At 43.5% G+C, this 20,419-nt stretch overlaps 1 protein-coding gene across 19 annotated transcripts in view; it reads right to left on the reverse strand.

The window, feature by feature from the left end:
• Window positions 1–20,419, reverse strand: part of DLGAP1 (DLG associated protein 1) — a gene marked incomplete at both ends in the record, with an annotated part of 314,492 nt that overhangs the window by 54,934 nt on the left and 239,139 nt on the right. For 15 of the 19 annotated variants that reach the window (XM_080821309.1, XM_080821308.1, XM_080821313.1 and 12 more), the window contains one exon: window positions 6,217–6,590. In XM_080821309.1, coding sequence (XP_080677435.1) covers window positions 6,217–6,590 — 374 coding nt within the window. The remainder of the gene's footprint in view (window positions 1–6,216; window positions 6,591–20,419) is intronic. The other 4 variants (XM_080821297.1, XM_080821305.1, XM_080821306.1 and 1 more) reach the window with 1 other exon arrangement.

Consider the following 20,419-nt stretch of genomic DNA (forward strand, 5'->3'; position numbering starts at 1 on the left):
GGGTAGAAATTTATAAAGAGGAGACATCAGGGATAAGAGGGGACCTCACAGTGTCCTTGCTGAAGGCAGGCCAGGGTGATCAGGCATCATCTGGGGGGTGATGGAGGATGGGGAGCATGATCAGATGAGAAACTGGACACCAGTCCTGGGGCATTCTATCTAAACTGACTTAGCAGGATTCTCACTAAAATTGGGCGATGCAAAGATGGACACACAAATACAAGAGTCAGGGCTTAGTCAGGAAGTGAATTCAGAGCAGCCTGACTAGAGTCTGGCTAAGGAGAGTCTTATTATCAATACTACCTCCACGGCTTGCCTTCATTGGTTTAAGTCCATTGATTATGAATCATTGATGATGTGACCTTTTTATTTCTCAAGGCCCTCTTTTAATTAATAGTAACAGCTCACTTTGTTTTTCTCAATCTATGAAATAGTTCACTCAGCATGGCATTTGGACTCATCTCTTCACATGGGGCATAACGTATCTCTGTACTTTTGGACAGGCATTAAAAGAAATAAGTAAATCTTAGGAGTGCAATCTCAGATAACTTAGTTTCCTTTTTAATTCAAAGGATGAGAAAGCAACCACATGTTCAATGTGATGTGAGGATTAAGCTTAAAGCTCTTTTAGGTTGCTCTACAACATGAGTTCAATGACCATGGAGGGAAGTCACAATCTAATATGTGGAGGTAGAGAGGTTAAGGTCTAAAGCTACTACATGAAACTAATCTATACGTGCAATTACTCTTGAGAGACTAAAAGATGGTATAACTGCGTTACCTTTGGGGAAGGGAGTAGGAGTCAGAAGTAGAAAGATGGGGGCATTTCGTATTTTGTTCTGTATCCTTTCATACTGTATGAATCCTTTACAACAGTACCGTATGCATATACTACTTATTTTTTTAATTTTAAGAGAAACAAATTACCCTTAATGTGACCCCTGAATTTTTAGAAGGACATACAACTTTGCTCTAAATCGGAAGCAACCAGTTACCTTCCCTGTGACCCACCCAGCACTAGACCACCAGAAGAAGCCACCAGAAAAAGTAGTTGACTTGAATTTTGAACCATATTATAAACAGAATACGTGCTTCAAGATATTCTAGAATCATAATTAGTGCCATGAAATGTTCCCACTAGTATGCCAAGTAACTATTCTAAGACTTAAGAACTAAGTGAATTAAGACTACAAATTCACCCTACCCATCTCAAGCTTTTTAATACACATGCTTATGGTTTATTTATTGGACAAAGTGCCTTTTTCTGGTGACTTGCTTATTATCTGTCAGCTCCAGGCCCGTATTCTATACCCATCTGGTCTGTGGCAGTGGGGCCAGGACTCTGCCAACTACATTTCCCAGGCTTTGCTGCTGGCCAACTTCCAGTTTTATTCTAACAAAGGAAGGTGGGAGGAGGGAAGGGACTTTCTTTCTGTTTCCACCTTCTGTGGGCATTGCTCCAGCATGTGAGGGCAGCTGTGGTTTCAGCCCCTTTGACCCATGTACCAGATGTGCTTCTCCCTTGGATGTCCCAGCACCAGCTGACCACACTTGCCGTGGTGGTCCAAGGCTGGCTGCACTAGGGACTCTCCCCTGAACTCCTTAATTCTGGGAACCTCACCTTTCACTTTTTGCTCCCTTAGTTCTAGAAGTGGTAATTGCTTAGTGCATCACATTATTGTTCTCTCGATCTTCCCATAACTGTAGAATCAACATTGTGTATCAAACTGCCTCTGTTTGAGAACTGAGCATGGTTTCTGTTTTCCTGAATGGGATTCATAACTTCCCATAACTGTAGAATCAACATTGTGTATCAAACTGCCTCTGTTTGAGAACTGAGCATGGTTTCTGTTTTCCTGAATGGGATTCTAACTGGTTCCATGTGGCTACACTCATGTCGATGAAGAAGGCTTAGAGTGTCAGCCAAAGAAGGATATTGCAGCTTTACAGTATAGGACAGTAGCAAAATTACTTAATGAAACTTTGCCCAATGATGCATGATAAGTATCTTAAGTCCCTTAAGAACCATGATCCTCAATGCATAGAGAAAGGGAGAAAGAAAGGATCCAGGGGTCTCAAGGACAAGGATGGAGGACATTGCACTCTGTGAATTGAGGACTCTGTGTTTGAGCCCCACCCCACCCCACCCATCTAAACCTACAGCTGATTTGCATCCAACTGTTGTCATCTTCCAAGCTTCAGCCATTGTATGTAAATTTATCTTAGTGACTTTTACCCCCTTACAAAAATGCACAAATGTCACCACTCTTACATAGTACTTAGGGTAATCTATTTAAATTTGTGAAGTGACTTTCAAAATGCTTCAAGTAATTGAGTAGTAATTACATCTCTGTCCTGAAAAAATTAAGAAAACCCTTAGCAGATAAAATTTCAGCAAGATTGGCTATGATTTTAAAGGAAGGTAATAATAATAACAGCTAGATCTGATATTGAGTGAGCCTACTACACTTAGAACCTTACATATATTGTATCAGTCAATTTTTTTTAAATCCTATTTATTTGACAGAGAGAGAGCACAAGCAGGGGTGCAGCAGACAGAGGGAGAGGGAGAAGCAGACTCCCCCCAGAGCAGATCAGCCTGATGTGGGGCTTGATCCCAGGACCCTGGGATCATGACCCAAGCTGAAAGCAGTTGCCCAACCATCTGAGCCACCCAGGCACCCCTCAGTCAAGTTTTTAAAAACATTTTATTTATTCATTTGAGAGAGAGAGAATGAGCAGAGATGGGGGGAGGCACAGGGAGAGGGAGAAGCAAACTCCCTGCTGAGCAGGGAGCCCACATGTGGGGCTTGATCCTAGGACATTGAGATCACAACCTGAACAGAAGGCAGATGCCTAACTGACTGAGCTACCCAGGTGCCCCATGTATCAGCCTATTTTTACTACAACCTGTTATAAAATACCTTGTGGGATAGCAACTGTTATTTTCAGTTTTCAGGTGAGGAAACTGGAACCATTAAGTAATTGGCCTAAACTCACACAGGGTATAAAGTAAATGATTGTAATGTTAGTGTTGGGCATGGATTAAATTTAAAATGTTGGGGAAGGTTTGGAAACTCTGACCCTAAAGAGGTAAAGGCTGGGAAAGAGTCCAGAATCCTACTATTATATATTTTGGGGATTAGGATTTAAATTAGGTTACAGTGTAATGAAATTTGATGACTATTTTGCATTTTGAATTTTTACTTATTATTCTTCATCAAAGAAGTGGTATGGCATGGTCACATTAAGCATCAAGGTACAATCTAGGCTCTGTTAATGTAGAATGTGTGGCCTTGGGCAAGTTACTCAACGTCTCTGTGTTCTCATCTATAGGGTAGAGATAATCATACCCCTTATGCCATAGGGTTGTTGTAGGGGCTAAATGAGACAACCACATAAAGTACTCAGTCCTTCCATATAGTTTCTACAGTAGTGAACAGTGATTGGAGGAAGAGTTAGAGCAAGTTTTCTGCTCACTAAAATATTCATATATTTAAGTGGCAGGATGATATCTGAAATAAAACTTTCTCCCCAATATTGTATGTGGATTTCAGAGTAGTTCCATTTTACTGGGTGAAAATGACAATAATATAAGGTGGATTTCATGTATATGAATGCTTTATTCTGAGTAAGAATTATGTGGAGAAGGGGTGTCTGGCTGGCTCAGTCAGTAGAGCATGTGATTCTTGATCTTCGGGTTGTAGGTTTGAGCCCCACATTGGGTGTAGAGATTACTCAAAAAAAAAAAAAAAAAGTCTTAAAAAAAAAAGAGAAAGAATTACTTGGAGCAGAACTTATGAGACCAACTGGCAGACCTGAGAGGTGATTAAGATGGATATATAGAAGTTTTTTTCTTTTTTTTCTTAAGATCTCATTTATTTATTTGACAGAGGGAAACAGCGAGAGGGAGAGAGACAGAGAGACAGAGAGAGAGACAGAGAGAGAACACAAGCAGGGAGAGTGGAAGAGGGAGAAGCATGCTTCCTGCCAAGCAGGGAGCCCAATGCGGGGCTCTATCCCAAGTCCCTGGGATCATGACCCGAGTTGAAGGCAGATGCCCAACAACTGAGCCAACCAGTCACCCCTATACACAAGCTTTTAAATAAAATGAACAGTAAGACAGACAAACAACTATCTTTAAAGTATGCTATTATTGGGTGCCTGGGTGGCTCAGGCATTAAGCGCCTGCCTTCAGCTTCTCCCTCTCCCTCTTCCCCTGCTTGTATTCCCTCTCTCACTGTCTCTCTCTCTGTGTCAAATAAATAAATAAAATCTTTTTAAAAAGTATGCTATTATTAAGTACAAAAGGCAAGATATAGAATGATGTGAGGTATATGTTAACATCTGGGTGAAAAAGGGACAATAAATTAAAATCTGTATTTGCTTGAATATGCACAAAGTATCTCTGTACAGAGATGCAAATGTTGGTTATATTAATTTTCTCCAGCAAGGAGAACTGACAGGCTATTAAATAAGAATGGGAGGGAGGCTAGTCACTGAATGCCTTTTTAGAACTTTCGAATTTTGAGCCAGAGAAATATATTATCTATTGAAAAATAATGTAAAATAAAGAAAAATGAACATTAAGGAAGTAGAAGAAAGCTAACATGGCTGGGTGCCAGCTATGTGCCAGATAAGGATGGTAGGGTTTTTTTTTTAATCATTTAATCATATCACAGAATTCTTCCTCTTAACCCCTTCTAGGTATATAGTTCCAGCCAGCATTGAGTACATTCACAATGTTGTGCTAGATCACCATTCCATGTCCAGAATTTTTTCATCATCCCAAACTGAAATTCTATACCGTCATAGAAAGCTGGAATTTTTAAACTCAATCTCAAAATAATTCTGTGAGAGATAGTTAAGGGAACAGGCTCAAGAAGATGGCATCATTTACCTGGGACAGCAGGAAGGACCAACCTCTGCTCTTCCCTACTCCTCCAAATCCCTTGGGCTGGTGGGAGAGCAGTTAGCTTCTAGGGGGAGGTAGGAGTAGGCATGGGGGTGGAGGCTGGCTTTGCGCATGTGCCTTCTGCTGTGTCTTCTAGTACCAGGCACCAATGCCACAAGTTCTTTTAGGAACTTGACAGCTTGTGCTATGGAAGCTTGTAGGCTACATATGGTTATGTGTGTGTGTGTGTGTGTGTGTATGTATATACATATATATACACATATATATTTATATATGTATATGTATATATATGTGCATATACATATACACATATATATGTGTATATATATGCATATACATATATATGTGTATAACCATTTGACTCATTGCTACTAGACAAAATTTAATTGCCCTTTAGAAGTGCACTGTGCAGAATGCTCTGTGAAAATACATCATCGTTGTGAAAACCTACCCCACGCCTGGCTTTTAGATGTGCCTTAGAGTTGGTTCATTGTAAATAGATTTATTGGCTGCCACGTCAGGAAGTTATTATTCAAAGGGCACCTGCATGATATGGCACAACAAAAAAGGGAGAAAGACATGACTCTTCTCCATTGAGAGAAGGAAATTTCTAGCAGGGTAAGCCAAGCTGAACAGATGTGAAAAACAAGAATCAGTTTGATCTTATCTTTGAGCAGCAGAAAACACTGGGCTGAACTGAGAAGGCTGCTGAATTATCTACCACTTTTTGAAATGCATGATTAAATAACCAACAATTATGCTGAAACTACTGCACATTTTTTGCTCATGAAGCTGTGATGTGAGTGATTGCTTTCTACACTACTAGTCACTTTGGTCTTGCTCTCCCTCACTCCCACATGTATGAGAAGTGATTCACATTTTTGTTCTCAGATGGTTACTCAATAGTGTTGAATGTACTATAACACAACCCAGTAACCCAGGTTATTCTTGGATGTCCACCCCTTTTTTTGAGAATCAAAAACGTGCATTAGCTATTGAGGGCACTTTGTGTGTGATTGTGTTCATGTTTATTTAGCTATCCTGATGCTTTGCGTCACACATTCAATTTAGAGGACAAAAATAACAGCCTCTAATAATGCCTACAGACAAAATATCTTCATAATTTTTTAAGTCACGTTCAACAATGTAGGAATTTCAGAGCCAACTGTTTGAAAATCTGGTCCCACACATGGCCCTATCACCCTAAATGTCCAGATGGCAAATCTTCTGGAAAAATAAAAGTGCTTCATTTCTTGAGTTTTGGGGTCCCTATTTCAAAGGACAGAAAGGGAGGCTGTTACCTGTATCCCAATAGAGAGACAGCGGTTTTTCTTAAAGTGATCCTTCTTCCTGTCCTCCGTAGTGACAGTGGCTATGGTGGTCGTGGTAGTGACTGTGGCAGGGTTGTTGCTCATGTGTTGACTCGCAGGGCCATGGATCTGGGCATTTGCAGCTTCGATGGCGGCTGTCAGAGCCTTCATACTGTCCAGGCTCTCCGTGGAGTTGCTCAGTCCAGACTGGCTGATAATATCTCCTCGCTGGCCCTGTCCATCCATGTAGGCATCCTGGGCAGACTCTGTGCTACTCTGGGCTGTGATAGAAATGAAAGGTTTCGTGGTAGTTCTGGGTGGGACTGGAGGTGGTGTCTTCTTATATGTTGTAATGCAAGATGACACTGGAAGACAGTGAAAACAGAGACACTGTGATTTCTGTGTGGGTTTTAATTTCTGTATTGTAACTAACAACCACTGGAAATCAGGGCACATGAAACACACAAAGACGTTGAGCATGGAAACAAGTCCGTTGATAGAGTAAGTGAGATCCCTGCTTCGGGAGGATAGTTGAGCCTCCTCTTAGGTGATGCTCCCACAAGACTGAGGGGGAAAAAGACTGGAAAAACACCACCCTCTGAGATGGACGGTTCTGAAATGGAAGTTAATATGAATCAACATAAGATAGCCATCTGTAGAAATCTTCCCAGGCAATAGTGCGCCCTGAGGGAGAACGTATATACATGGAGATAAGCCCAGGGTAGTCTCGACCTGCTCAGGAAAATACAAAATATAGCTAATGTTAAACAAGGTGACTCTGGAGAAGATTGCAGTGGTGGAAACAAAGCAAAGAGGTTGTAAGCAAGTGTGGTTTAATCCTAACCACAGTGGGAAGTGCCCTTGGGGTGGGCCTGGGGCACAGAGCCCTCCAAGCTTCCTGGGCTCAGTTTTTTACTTTCTTTCTCCCTCCCTCCTTTCCCTCCCTCTTTTTCTTCCCGCCTTTGTCTCCCCCACTCCCTCCAGCCCTCTTCCTCTCCCACCCTCTACCTTCCTTTCCTCCTTCCCTCCTTCCTTCCTCTGGATAGATGCTCACTATATAAGCTTGTGTTCTGAATTTTTGTTGTTATTTCTGAGCAAAATTGTCCTCTAAGAAGGACTACATTACACAAAAGTATCCCAGTGTAGTCTCCCTGGTTTCTAAATCTGTGGTGGCGGGTGGGGGGATGGCTTGTATGAGCCTACTCCCTAAAATGCTGTCCTTCAAGCCAACCTAATCAACTCAGGGGCGTCGGTCTGTACAGAAAGGTGTCCTTCCTGGACCTGTACAGTTTAGTCAAAATCCTCCCCAAGGCTCTGGATGAAGTAGCCTTTGCTCTTCTCTCCAACTACCTGATCATAACTCTGTGGTTATATGAAAAAGCGTTACGCACTGGTTTTCAGCTATTTGTGAAGCATGATGTACAAAATACAGATCAAAAAGAATTATTCAGTTTTCAAGTGAACTCCCCGCCAGAAAAGAACAATTCTTGAACCAGCTTTCTAAAGACTTTTGTTAAGTCCTCTTAAAAAATGATTCAAACTATTGTGTTTCCATCGCATCCCGCCCCCTCACCCCAGGCCTTGCCTGCTCACAGTGGGCGGTCCTTGTTATACCAAATCAGCTACTTCTGACCACAGGATCCCAACTCTCATTTGAGCTGCCACCGGGGCCATCTCACTAAATGAAATACTTTAATATTTGGGATGTTTCCTGAGGCCACTCAAAGGAAGTGTCCTATAAGGAACAATAAACAGAAGAATCCTGTTAATGCTGTCCTGTGGTTCTACTGGCTTGTGATTTGGAGTAATTTCCTTAACTGTAAAAGAAGGGCAGAAATATTTTGCTGTTTCCTAGGGATTACCTGATGGAACATATATGCGCTGGTAGGGGGTAATGTAAACAATATAAATGTAGCCACCGCTCAGTTACCCAGGATGAATGACTGCCCAAGGCTCACCCGGGGAAACCTTCTACCTAACTTAGTGTAAGGACCACATATACATCCTTTAACTGGAACAGCTCGGCAACTCCCAGCCCAACGTCTACAGTTTTGCCTCAGAGGCAGTGGAACCAGTGGAGGCTCACAGTGCCTGCCTGCAAGGGGCCGAACCCGGAGCAGAGCCAGATGGGGCTCGGTTTTCCCACCTGGCTACAGTAGTGCCAACATGGCCCCGCTGACTTTTCACTTCCCCCAGTTCAGTTCCATGTTATGGACCATCCATACTGAGGAGCTACCTTCCGCTGCCCAGGAAGGTTTGAAGGGATAACCCTGGTCAGGAAGAGTCCAGTTATTCATTGGAAGACCAGCCTGGATGCGAGAGGGAGTGACCCTAAGTGGGATGGGATCAGTCTCTTCAAATCTAGTGAAACCAGATCATTTTTATTACTTCTCTTAAGTCGTTACACTGTGAACTCATTATTTTGTTGAAAGTGGTTGCTCAGGACATTCGGCCCACTCATATTCCAAAGAGATGAAATGCCACATTCTAACAAAGAAATGTCTGATCCTTGGACTTGGTTATAGCTTGTTGTTAGTTACCCTGTTTCCTCTTTTGGTGTGGAAAATCCAAAGTGCACAGTGCAGCCAAGTAGAGTAGTATTTCTTCTGATGTGATTTACAGCAGAAATTTTGTCATGATGTGATGTGTGATGTGGGGACTATAGAAAGGAGGGTGTCACCTTATTTCCAGCGTAATGATGGGGTTTGGGGGCACTCCCCAGGGCCAAGTGCAATTTGGTGCCATCTGGTGGCTGTTGTCAGCTCCCCTTCCGCATGATTAGGGATAACTCTGCGTCCTTTGATCAATGGGGACCAGCAAGACAGCGGCAAGGCTAGAAATCCACTAGGGTTAGATTGGACAGGGAGAATCCAGGGGACATAGCTTTCCCAATAGGCTGGCCTAGCTCCAGTGCCCAAAGGAGGTAAGATTCTGAGATTGCCTCACCTCGAAGAAGGAAGCTGAACAGAAGACAGGAATCATGTGCTTTGGTGTTGTATTTGAGGGACTTCATTATGAAGTTTCACTGCAGTGTGGGGCATGGCACAAATCTGCCACAGTTATCAGACTTACACTCAAAGAAGCACCACCCATCAATTATCAAATAGAAATTTAAAAGGAATTCCAATCTTTAAGAATGCCCTCTGCCAGAGAAGAAAGGAGATCCAAGACGACTCATACTTCCTACAACCCCCTTCCTTCTCATGCCCCAGTTCTTTCACATACAAGCCTGCTCCAGAAACTCAGACAACCAGATTCCCAATTTTTCCCAGCATTGCTCTTTCCTGGTTTTGAAGGTTAAATTCTTTCTTCTGTCTTAAGATTTTTTTTTCTCCTAATTCTACTCTCATGATTCAGCACCATGAATAATTTAGAATCCACTGGAGTCTGAGTGACAAGAGGGATGCAGTAGAATGAGGTTTAAGGAGATGAAGCACAAGTAAATAAATCTTGCTTGGTCAGCACAGAAAGAGAAAGTAAGTGACTTATATATCATCAGTGAAATATTTCTCTTGTTTGAGAGTAACATTCTCGAAACAGTGATTAAAAAATACAAGTGCTCCTTTTATTCAGTTGGAACTTAAAAAAAGAAAAGATATGGTACTTTGACCATTTTTATTGCTTTCCTTTGCCTGACGTATTTCTTTGTTCATTTCAATTAAACGGATGTTTTTTCTTTATTTGGATCCTGATAATTTACTATCCCAGCTCAAAGTTGGAAAAAGAACTCCTGTTTATAAGAGTCAGCAAGAGCAGAATTACACATTTTGATGACATCACTTTCATTCAGAAGATACTTTGCAGAGTGTAGAGACCAGAGACCGGCTTTTAAGTGATGGAAGAAGGAAGAGGAGGGGGGAGGGGTGGGGGAGGGGAAAAGGAAAAGATGGAAAAGAAGTTAAAAAAAAATGAGAACAAATTCCTATCCTATTTCAGCTTCTAGCCTAGGATTCAATATTGTCTCTATTTGCATGGAAAGATAATGCTAGTGTTGAAAGCCTCAGAAGGCCTGTGCCAGGAATTGTTTTTTTTTATGTAGTGGTGAAGTTTTTCTGGAAAAAAAAAAATCTAGACTTTCTTATCACTCTGGTTATCTTCTGTGATCAAGAGCACACATGTGGGGCGCCTGGGTGGCTCAGTGGTTTAAGCCTCTGCCTTCGGCTCGGGTCGTGATCCCAGCGTCCTGGGATCGAGCCCCCACATCGGGGCGCTCTGCTCAGTGGGGAGCCTGCTTCCTCCTCTCTCTCTGCCTGCCTCTCTGCCTACTTCTGATCTGTCTGTCAAATAAGTAAATAAAAAATTTAAAAAAAAAATTTAAAGAAAAAAAAAAAAGAGCACACATGTGTCAGGCGGCCACAAAACAGATGTAGGCTCAAATCATGTGTTGTATCTTCTTAATTCTGGCTGGGGCATCAGTCGGATGCTCAACCAACTGAGCTCAATGTGGAGTCTGCTTGCCCCTCTGCTTCTCCCCCTGCTTGCGCTGGTGCTTTCTCTTTAAAATAAATAAATAAATAAATAAAATCTTAAAAAAAAAAACCCAAAACCTCTGCCGGACTAAGCTAATGTGTCATATACCATAAAGCTACGTTGAGGAATTACTTAGCACTTCCTTGTTACTTTTTAGAAGCTCTTTCAAGTAGAAGCCCATAAGAACTACAGATCAAAACCATAAAAGGACAACAAAAGAATTCCAAAATATACATATACATAGAGTTTTATAGTAGCCAAACAACATATTTTTGATGTAAACAAGTTATCCTCAGAGGTTATTAACCATAAAGCAAGCTGTGATCAAGCTGTGATTTGATCTGCTTTCAGTAGCGGCTGGTTTCTACAGGGAAGTCATGGTCGAAGCAGTCTTGGATTTGCTGAGTTGTATCAGATGGTCTGCACTTACTGAGCTGAAGACCACTAGAGAGAGAAGGCCTGGCTCAACCCACTGTCTGTGGAGGGCAAGTGTCTCTTGATTTGGTCCACCCAACAACAGTTTAACAAGCCCTCAAAAGAAGATTTAAAAAAATCAAATGGGGTTAGCAGTGGGGGTGCTAGAACTGGTTCTTATCGGCTTGCTAGATAATTGTGCAAATCTCCTCCACAGTCTCTGTATAGTGACATTTCAATGATAGCTTGAAACTGACCTTGGTGTCAATGTTAACACAATAGAAATTGGGAAATAGTACCCCTGCCTTAGAGAGCAAATTGTGAAGCATTTCCAGCACACCTGTGTGCATAGCATGGCACTGGTCAGAGTGTGGTCCACAGACAGGTGTCGAGTCACAAACTATTTGATGAGCATGTAAGATACGTCATGAAAATTGAGAGTAAACTTCTAGAAACTTTTACAGCAATTCTAAAGACCATTTTATTGATTGAATCTAATAACAAGAAGACTGGGTCTTGGTTTGGGGTGCCTCGTTTTTTAAATTTCCTTTATCCAGTGATTTAATTTATTGCATTTTTACCAAAATATTGATCTGCAACAGATTGGACATCAAACAACAAACTAGCCCATCCCCAGAGACAGTTTGAGAAGCATTAACAGGAAACATTTGCAAACCCAGCGGACAAGGCAGAGGTAGTGCCTGTGGGATTAAGAACATATGAGGGAGGTAACTTGAAACTACAGGCTAGTTTAGAAAGCAAAAGGATGTGAAGAGGCCAAAAGAAAAAAAAAGAAATGTGGAAGGATGTAAACTTAAAGGGACCAGTGCACAAATACAAGTTTGTGGCTTTAGCATCAGGTAAGCTGCCTATTTCTAAGAGGGTGTGTCTGGGTATAAGTGTGACATCTAGAACAATGTGGGTTTTATTCCACGCTTTTCTCTTTAAGGGGACATTGCTGAGTGCTCCACGGAAAGAAAAACCGTATCTTACGAGGAGTGGATTAATGAGAGAGGATGTTTAGTTTGCAAGAGAAGGAAGACAGGAGAATTTCCAATGATTTCAAAAGCTCTTGTGTGTTGATGGACTAGTTCTGTATAAGACATCGCAGGAAACCACCAAGGTGAGAGCTTAGAGAGGCACTAAGAATAATTCCATAGTAGTCAGTTATTCAAAGGAGGAATATGGGGCTCTTGCTGTGTAGTGAGCTTCTTGGTCTGCGGAGGTGGTAAGCACAGGCCAGCCAGCTCATCTTTTGGCTGGGAAGTTGATAAAATTGTACCACCATGGGATGGGAGCCTGAAGTAGGTGACAAGATTTCTTTCACACTGGAGCTCCCATGGTTTTCTGAATATTAATCAAAGGTAGAAAAGAATTTGAGAAGTAGAGACCCATTGAGAGAGAGGTGAAAAAGCCGAAGAAGGAAGCCAAGAGAAGAGGTGAGGGAGCATTACCAACACAGATATTTGGTAGCAGTGACCAGTGTTCGGGCATCCTGGGAATGCATTTTGGCATAAATGAGGGCAAAGCTGCTAATAAGAGAAATTTGCTGCTGCTGCTTCACATCAAGTAGGCCGAGAAGTGCTGAACTGACAATGAACCAGAGGTTGAGCTCCCCGTGGTGATTCGCTACACAGGCTGGACTCCTCACCTGCCAAGTGCCAGATAAACCAGCGTTGTGGCTTGAGTCCTTCACAGGGTAAGAGCACAAACCCAGGTGAAAACAAAGATGATAAGATGGAACATTAGTCCAGACTCTTTTCTTTTTTTTAAAGTGCTACCCCCAACATGAGGCTTAAACTCATGACCCTGAGGATCAAGAGTTGTGTCCTCCACCCAAGTGAGCCAGTCAGGTACCCCTTTAATTTGGATTCTCCATGTGCCATTAGATCAACTGAATCACCAGAGAGTGAATCCTTACTCTGTAACACACTGTGCTAAGAATTTAATAGACATGGTCTTATGACAGAGGAAGCTCTGGCTATCCCCACTTGTTTGGTGGTAAGACTGAGGCCCAGAGCAGGTAACAGATCTCTGTCTTACCCAGCTACTAAGTAGTGGAGTTTGCATAACTTGGAGGCCTCAGTCCAAGCTCTTTTCCTTCCCCCAAACCACCTGTATTCATCCACCCATTAAACCTTCGATTAAATACCTTGCCCAGTAAAGCATGATGCTTTCCATGAGAAAATGCCCCCAGACGGCCCCAACACTATAGTCTGCACCCTGCAGGAACCTGTCAAGGATATGGATGATGAAAAAATTTGGAGTGGTCAAAAAAGCAGTGTACCAGCTGCATCTTTAAAAATACTGCAGAGGGGCGCCTGGGTGGCTCAGTGGATTGAAGCCTCTGCCTTAGGCTGGGGTGGTGCTCCCCGCCTAGCAGAGAGCCCTGTGTTGGGCTCTCTGCTCAGTGGGGAGCCTGCTTACCCCCACCTGCCTTTCTGCCTACTTGTGATCTCAGTCTGTCAAATAAATAAATAAAATCTTTAAAAAATAAAAATACTGCAGAAGTCGGGCTCAGGGCTGGGCACGGAGCCTGCTTAAGATGCTCTCTCTCTCTCTGCCCTTCCCATCCCCTAAATGCTCTATTGCGCACTCTCTCTCTCAAAATAAAATGAAAATAAAAAATACTTAAAAGGGAGGAACTCCACAAAACAAAATATACATGGAAAAATTGCTCCCTTGTTTCAAAATATTTACAGCTGAACATCTTCAGGCCACCCAAAGTGGCTCTGCATGGACCACATGGTGAGAGGGCCAGCGGGGATCCTGGGAGAGGGACCCGGCTTCTCGCCCGCTCTCCCGGTTAGTGTTGGCTCCGGGACGTGGCCATGAGAACGGTTTCCACTGAAGCCGTCCTCCACGGAAACCACAGAGACTAGGTAACCTTTCCTCTGTCGAAGTAGAAAAAAGCACGCTTGTGTGAGCGTGTAGGGGAAGGGCAGGGAATGTGGACAGAGAGGGAGGGGTGGTGTAATAACTCTTTAGTCATAAGACTTGCCAGTTGGTAGTTACTAGTATTCCAGACACTTCCTAATGCCAGACAAATGCCCCAAGCCTCGGCATGTCTGGCTCGGAGATCTATTCATCTGATAGCGGCCCGGCTCTTGCGAGAGACAGATCTCTGGGCAGCCGCGCTCCGCTGCTAATCAAACACAACATTGTTCTCCGCGGGAAGAATGGGAAGGTTTGTTTCAGAGTCACAACTTTTTTTTTCTTTTCGAAGAGGCACCCAAGTTGTTTTAACAAGTTGCTACAAAACTTGGTCTTCCTGAGGTGAGGCTGTGGCCCACAGTGCCTGCACTGTACCAAAATCCAGGGAGGGAGGGGTCAGAGTTAGTCATTAAAAAAGGAAGAAAAAAAAAGCCCCAGGCACTTCATGCCTGGAAATGATGTAACAGGCAGCCACTCCTCTGTTAGAACTACAACCAAACAATGCTCAGGCAGTCCACGGCAGCTGCTCTCCAAATGTCAGCGCCAGCCCCGTCCAAAGAGCTTGAAAGGCAGCAAGCTGGAGGGTTTCGTGCTGTACCTTTCTCGCCCACATTTTCCCCAAGCCCTCCCAGGAACCTGGCAACAGGTAACGTGGCAACCTTTGCTTTATAAACTGGCAAGTGGCATCATTTGAGAGAACAAATGGATTTTCTTTTTTAAAGCCAGCTTCATCTCCCCCTACCCCCTCTATACCCCGCCCCCCCCGCCAGGAAGCTGGGAAAAAGGCACTGCCTCCTGGCAGCCCTGCTCTCGAGTGCCGCCTTGTGGCTAAGCTCGGAATATCACCGAGGTACCCTGAAACCCGCGGCTCAGCTCGAGGTAAGTCACGCTAGGAAAAAGGGCTGGACATCTTTGCTAGATTTGTCTTCCAAAAAAAAAAAAAAAAAAAAACCATCAAGAGCGCTAGTCAAGATTCAGAATGTCTTGCCTTTTTTTTTTTTTTTAAACGTATCGCCTTAACAAAAATTTTACCCCCGCTGCAGCATAAGGTCTCTGGGTTGAAGTTGTGGGGGTTTTTTTGTTGTTTTTTAACAGCAGCTAGGGTAACTTTTTTTTATGACGGCGAGTTGAAAAGCAAGAACTGCTGTAGCCGTGTGGTTCGGTGGGTGGCAGCAAGGAGCAATAGCCAAGAAACTGAGGATTCCTGTTGGGTGGGACATGCATTTTTCTATTTTTAATTTTTATGTGATTTTGTATATGTAACTTGTATGCGGAAGTCTTTCTCTGGGGCAGAAGCAATTCTAATTTGTATTTCTGGCTTCTAGTTAGTCTACTTGCAAGGATTATTGAGATTTCCCAGACTGTGGGCTCAGCTTCCCAGAGAGTAGGGCCTGCAGTACCAGTTTAGCTTTTATCTCTGTGTGGGGCAGACACCCACAGAAATGCCAAGGGCACTGTTTGTAACTAGTCTTCTTTCTCTCAGGTACTCCCCCTTCTGATGTCTCTGATTTGGAGGGAAGGCTATGTTTGGGAGCTGCTGATAGCTCCAGCCGGTTGCGAGGGCATCCGTTCTTTCTCCTCTAGAAATGTTAACTAGAAACTAAGCAAGAGGTTTAGATCAAAGTAACTGTGCTCTTCAGAAAGTTCCATTAATTAACTAAATTAAAGGAAGTTAAATGATGTTTGGAGGAAAGTCATTTTAGAAGGCCCAGGTCCAGGGACTGAGGTCTGAAACTTCTAATGTGGACTTTTAATGAAGCTTGGCAGCAAGTTAAATACTATTAGAAATTGAGGGTTACCATATGGAAAACCAGTTGTTGCCTGAAATCAATCATTTCAAAGGAACATCTTGAAAGTAGACAGACATTTGGCTAGTATTTGCCTAGACCATTTAATACTAAAGATTAAAAGCTCATGGCTCTGAGTAAGAATCATTTGACCAGTAGCCACAGTGAGTCATAGCCTTCTTAAGAACTAGGCACAAATATTGAAGTCAGGATGTTGAGAACATTGGGCTTACTAATTTGCAAGGCAGGGCTATTGCTTCCAGAAGGGAATGTGATCAGGATTTCACGGCTCATTTTGCCCGTCTTTCCAGCAGGTGCTGTTGAGTCATCCATGTACAGAAGTGACTGCCCTAGTTGTTTCATCTGTTAGGATTAAATTTCCACTTGTTCCATCACTTTATGAAGTGATTTCTACCATTGAGTCAGATATGTCACTTCCTCTAGCACTTAGGGATTTTTTTTTTCAATGTTTGTAACATTGTGTGTGTTTTTCAAAATTTGTCCCAGCCAGTCTGCAGGTTTTCCTGGATTGAATGGATTGTTTACAGGAGGGGAAGATTTGGGGCCCAAGGTCAGGGTTACCAAATCATATAAAGTTTCCTGTTTGGGCAGTTGGTCTACCAACTCCTCAGGTTAGTGCAGACTGGGGCTTGCCAAAGGACATCATGCCTACGAGGCCTGGGGGTAAGGTTGGTGCCAGGAGTGGGGAAGGAAATTTTTCTTCTCAGCTTCTCATCAGGTAGCTTTCATTTCTTGTCAGATGTCACTTCACAGCGATACTTTCCTATAGTTCTCTGTAGGTGATTTTTTTTTTTTTTTCTGACTAGGAATTCTGAGAGGAATTTAGTTAAGGATGTAAGAACCAGTAGGTCAGGCATCGTGGTCCGTCCTGTTCACGATGACCGCAGTGCCTGGAATGGGCGTGGCACATCGGACTACCACAATAAAGTATTTTTTTTAAATTAATATATAATGTATTACTTGTTTCAGGGGTACAGGCTTGTGATTCATCAGTCTTACACAGTTGGCAGTGCTCACCATAGCACATACCCTCCCCAATGTCCATCACCCAGCCATCTCATCCCTCCCACTGCCCCTCCACTCCAGCAAACCTCAGTTTGTTTCCTGACATTAAGAGTCTCTTGGGGTTTGTCTCCCTCTCTGGTTTTGTCTTGTTGCATTTCCCCCCCCTTCCCCTATGATCCTCTCTCTTGTTTATCAAATTCCTCGTATCGGCGAGATCGTATGATAATTGTCTTTCTCTGATTGACTTATTTTGCTTAGCGTAATACCCTGTAGTTCCAACCACCTCCTTGCAAATGGCAAGATTTCAGTTTTTTTGATGGATATATATATATATATATATATATATACATATATATATACCACATCTTCTTTATCCATTCATCTGTTGATGTATATCTGGGCTCTTTCTGTAGTTTGGTTATTGTGGACATTGCTGTTATAAACATTGGGGTGCATGTGTCCCTTCAAATCACTACATTTGTATCTTTGGGGTAAATACCCAGTAGTGCAAGTGCTGGGTCACAGCTCTATTTTCGACTTTTTGAGGAATCTTCATACTGTTTTCTAGAGTGGCTGTACCAGCTTGCATTCCCAACAGTGTAGGAGGATTCCCCTAGTAAAATACTTGTTACAATGAAGGAATGAACAGGGATGAGAACACATTTCCTGGAGAGAAAGAAAAAAGGACTATAATCTGGAAAGGGAGTCACCAGGGTAGAAGTGAAATGAATACTTAACAAAGCCATTCTCTGTGACATTAGATATTACAATCAAATCTTCTATCACCAATGCCCAGTTCTGTTTGGCCTTGGCCAAGGGCTGGCTAAGTGCAATTGTGATTGGCCAGCTTTCGCCATGAGCTAGTATGCAAAAGCACAAACCAATATCACCTGACTGGTTGGTCCTATGGATTATTCACCTAACTTCCTCCATATTCTGTTTGGCTTTACCCATTGGCCCTGGGCAAATGGCCGAGTGAGGGGCCTGTGATGCTAACTGCCCATTTCCCGTGCATCTGCCTTTCTTTGCCCTCTTATTATTCTGCTATTCTCTGCTTGCACAAGATGGATATCTGAGAGCCAAGAACTTTCTTTACCTCCTGGTCTTACTTCATGAGAATTAGTGGCACCTGCACAGTGGGACCTGGAGCCTGGAATACAGGGAAAAATCTGGAATGGAGCTACACAACCAAACAGGACTCTTCTGCCAGGTTATTTGGTGTCTGGTAAACAAAGTAGAACTCAAGCCTACCTAACCCAGGTCTGTTTGGAGTAGCTGATGGTCGATGGGAGCGGGGTTTTCAGGCACAGATTGCCAGCTTGTCCTGCTTGAGAAAGCGAGTTGGCTGTGTAGCCAGTGACCTGTGCGCAAACCAGCGTGTGTCACGAGTCCAGTCAGGCTAAGTCCTAACTGAAACTTCCAGCTGGATGTGTTGGTAGCCCCCACTCACTGTTAGACTCTTTTGGGCTTTGGAGAGAGGGCAGCGCTATCAAAGCTGCCTGCTTCTGCGGCCCTTATGGACCGAGGTTCTGCAGGGAGGGCTTAGCCTGGAGCAGAAGCTTTGCACAAGGCAAGCTCAAATCCCCCCAGCCCGGGAAAACAGGATGTGTGGGGAAGTGAAGAAGAAAGAAAATGCATCCACCATTCCTTCCTGTTGGTTTCAGCATGATGAGGAATAATTATCCGGGTCTGGATAGCAGGGCATGTAGGAGGCCACAGGACGCCCTGGTGTGTGTAGTTAGGCAGTTAATTATTCATCCCACTCCATTCCTCTTTCCTCTCTGAAACCCCCCCCTTTCAAAGGAAAAACAGGAAAACTGACTAGGTTAATCTGTAGAACACAGTTTCTGTTAGCCCACTCAGCCCAGGAAGGAGACCAACGCACCACTGAGTCTCAGATAACTGAATCAGCGCTTAAAATGACACCTCCTTATCCAGCTGTGTCCTTGACTGATGAGGACACAGATCTAGACACAGATCTGTCCATGTGTCCCCAGGCCTCTCTGTCCATACCAAGCTCCAGACAGGACTTCGGTCCACCAATCAGGGTTTACAGTTGGTAGGGAAAGGGCCCCTTAAAGATTGCATTATAAATTCTACTTTACAGTTGGGTTTTTGTCATTTGGCAAAAATGTAATAAAAATAACCTAGGAAACTGAAGAGGCCCGCACTAAAATGGTATCAATTTACTCTACCTGCTGCCACCAATGTCCACCTTCACTGTATTCAAGAGAGCCAGGAACTGTTCCTGGAATCCCAATTCCACAAGTGACGAGGGGGCTGGAGAGTGGGCTGCCCAGGTTCTCCAGGGCGGGGTCTGACTAGAGCCTTGACTTCTTCCCCTCCAAACCTTCACTTAGATTTGAAAGAGTTGCCCTTTGTCATTAAGATTCTACTTTGAACTCTTATAAGAACCTTAGCTGAATTTTAAAAACCCTTATCTGATCTCATGGTTGGATGTCTTTGGAATTCAGAACTTTTGGGGATTGTAGAAAGCTAATATACCTGACATTCCCTGGGGGTCTAGGGCAGCGCCTCTTGATCACGGACTCTAACCTGTTTGTATGCAGAAAGAGGTAGCACAGCCGCACTGCAGGCAGTTCCAAGGTCAGGTTTTGGCCAATGGCTTTCAGAATTGCAGATGAAGGAATGATGTTTCCCTGCTCCTTTGGAAGCCTTGGAGCCGTAGGACTTTCTCCTTCAGAGGCATCTCCGGCCCTGCTCTGAGCTGTGTCCTAATAAAGCCTACGGAGAGGATTGGGGGGGGGGTTGGATGGCTGGTGAGGGGTGGTGGCATACTCTATGTTGTAGGTGGGCAGGGTTTCCATATGTTTAAGGAAGAGAGAAATCCAAGGTCAGGTTTGATGCTACTCCTGACATCGCCTCTCTTTGTGTTGGAGTTCTGGGTGTTCATTGGTTTCACACACTGTATTCAGAAACATCTTGTTCTGGTTTTTGTAAAAATGGTAATTGGGGTGTTCGTAGGGGGGCTTTTGAGTAACCTTTCCCCACAAGGTGGAATGATGTGTACATAAACTAGAGTGGGATAGTCTTACGTGTTCTTGAAGAGAAACACCTCATATTTGCGAGATTGTGTGGATGTGTTTTCATCCATCTTTTCCATCATTCTCATTATGACCCCCTGCCCTCAGGCTATAATTACTTCCCCATAAAATAAATAAAACCAACATTCTTCTCCTTGACCCACCATAATTTATACTCACAGGAGGGTGGCTCTGTGCGAGGTCCAGGCTGGGCGCCATGCTAAGTACAGGCAGCTTAGGACACTCCCCTAAAAGTTTCTCTGCAAAAGCACTCTTGACTCGCTGGAGCCCTACCTAGTATACACAGTTTCAAAAAAAAATTTTTTTTTTAAATTTTACTTATTTATTAGAGAGAGAACACAAGCAGGGCAGAGGGAGAGGCAGAAGCAGATTCCCTGCTGAGCAGGTAGCCGACATGGGGGCTCCATCCCAGGACCCTGGGATCATGACCTGAGCTGAAGGCAGCTGCTTAACCGGCTGAGCCGCCCAAGCGCTCCCAAAATTATTTTCAAAACGCAC

The sequence above is a fragment of the Martes martes genome, assembly GCF_963455335.1.
Source record: "Martes martes genome assembly, chromosome: 13".
Lineage (NCBI taxonomy): Eukaryota > Metazoa > Chordata > Mammalia > Carnivora > Mustelidae > Martes > Martes martes.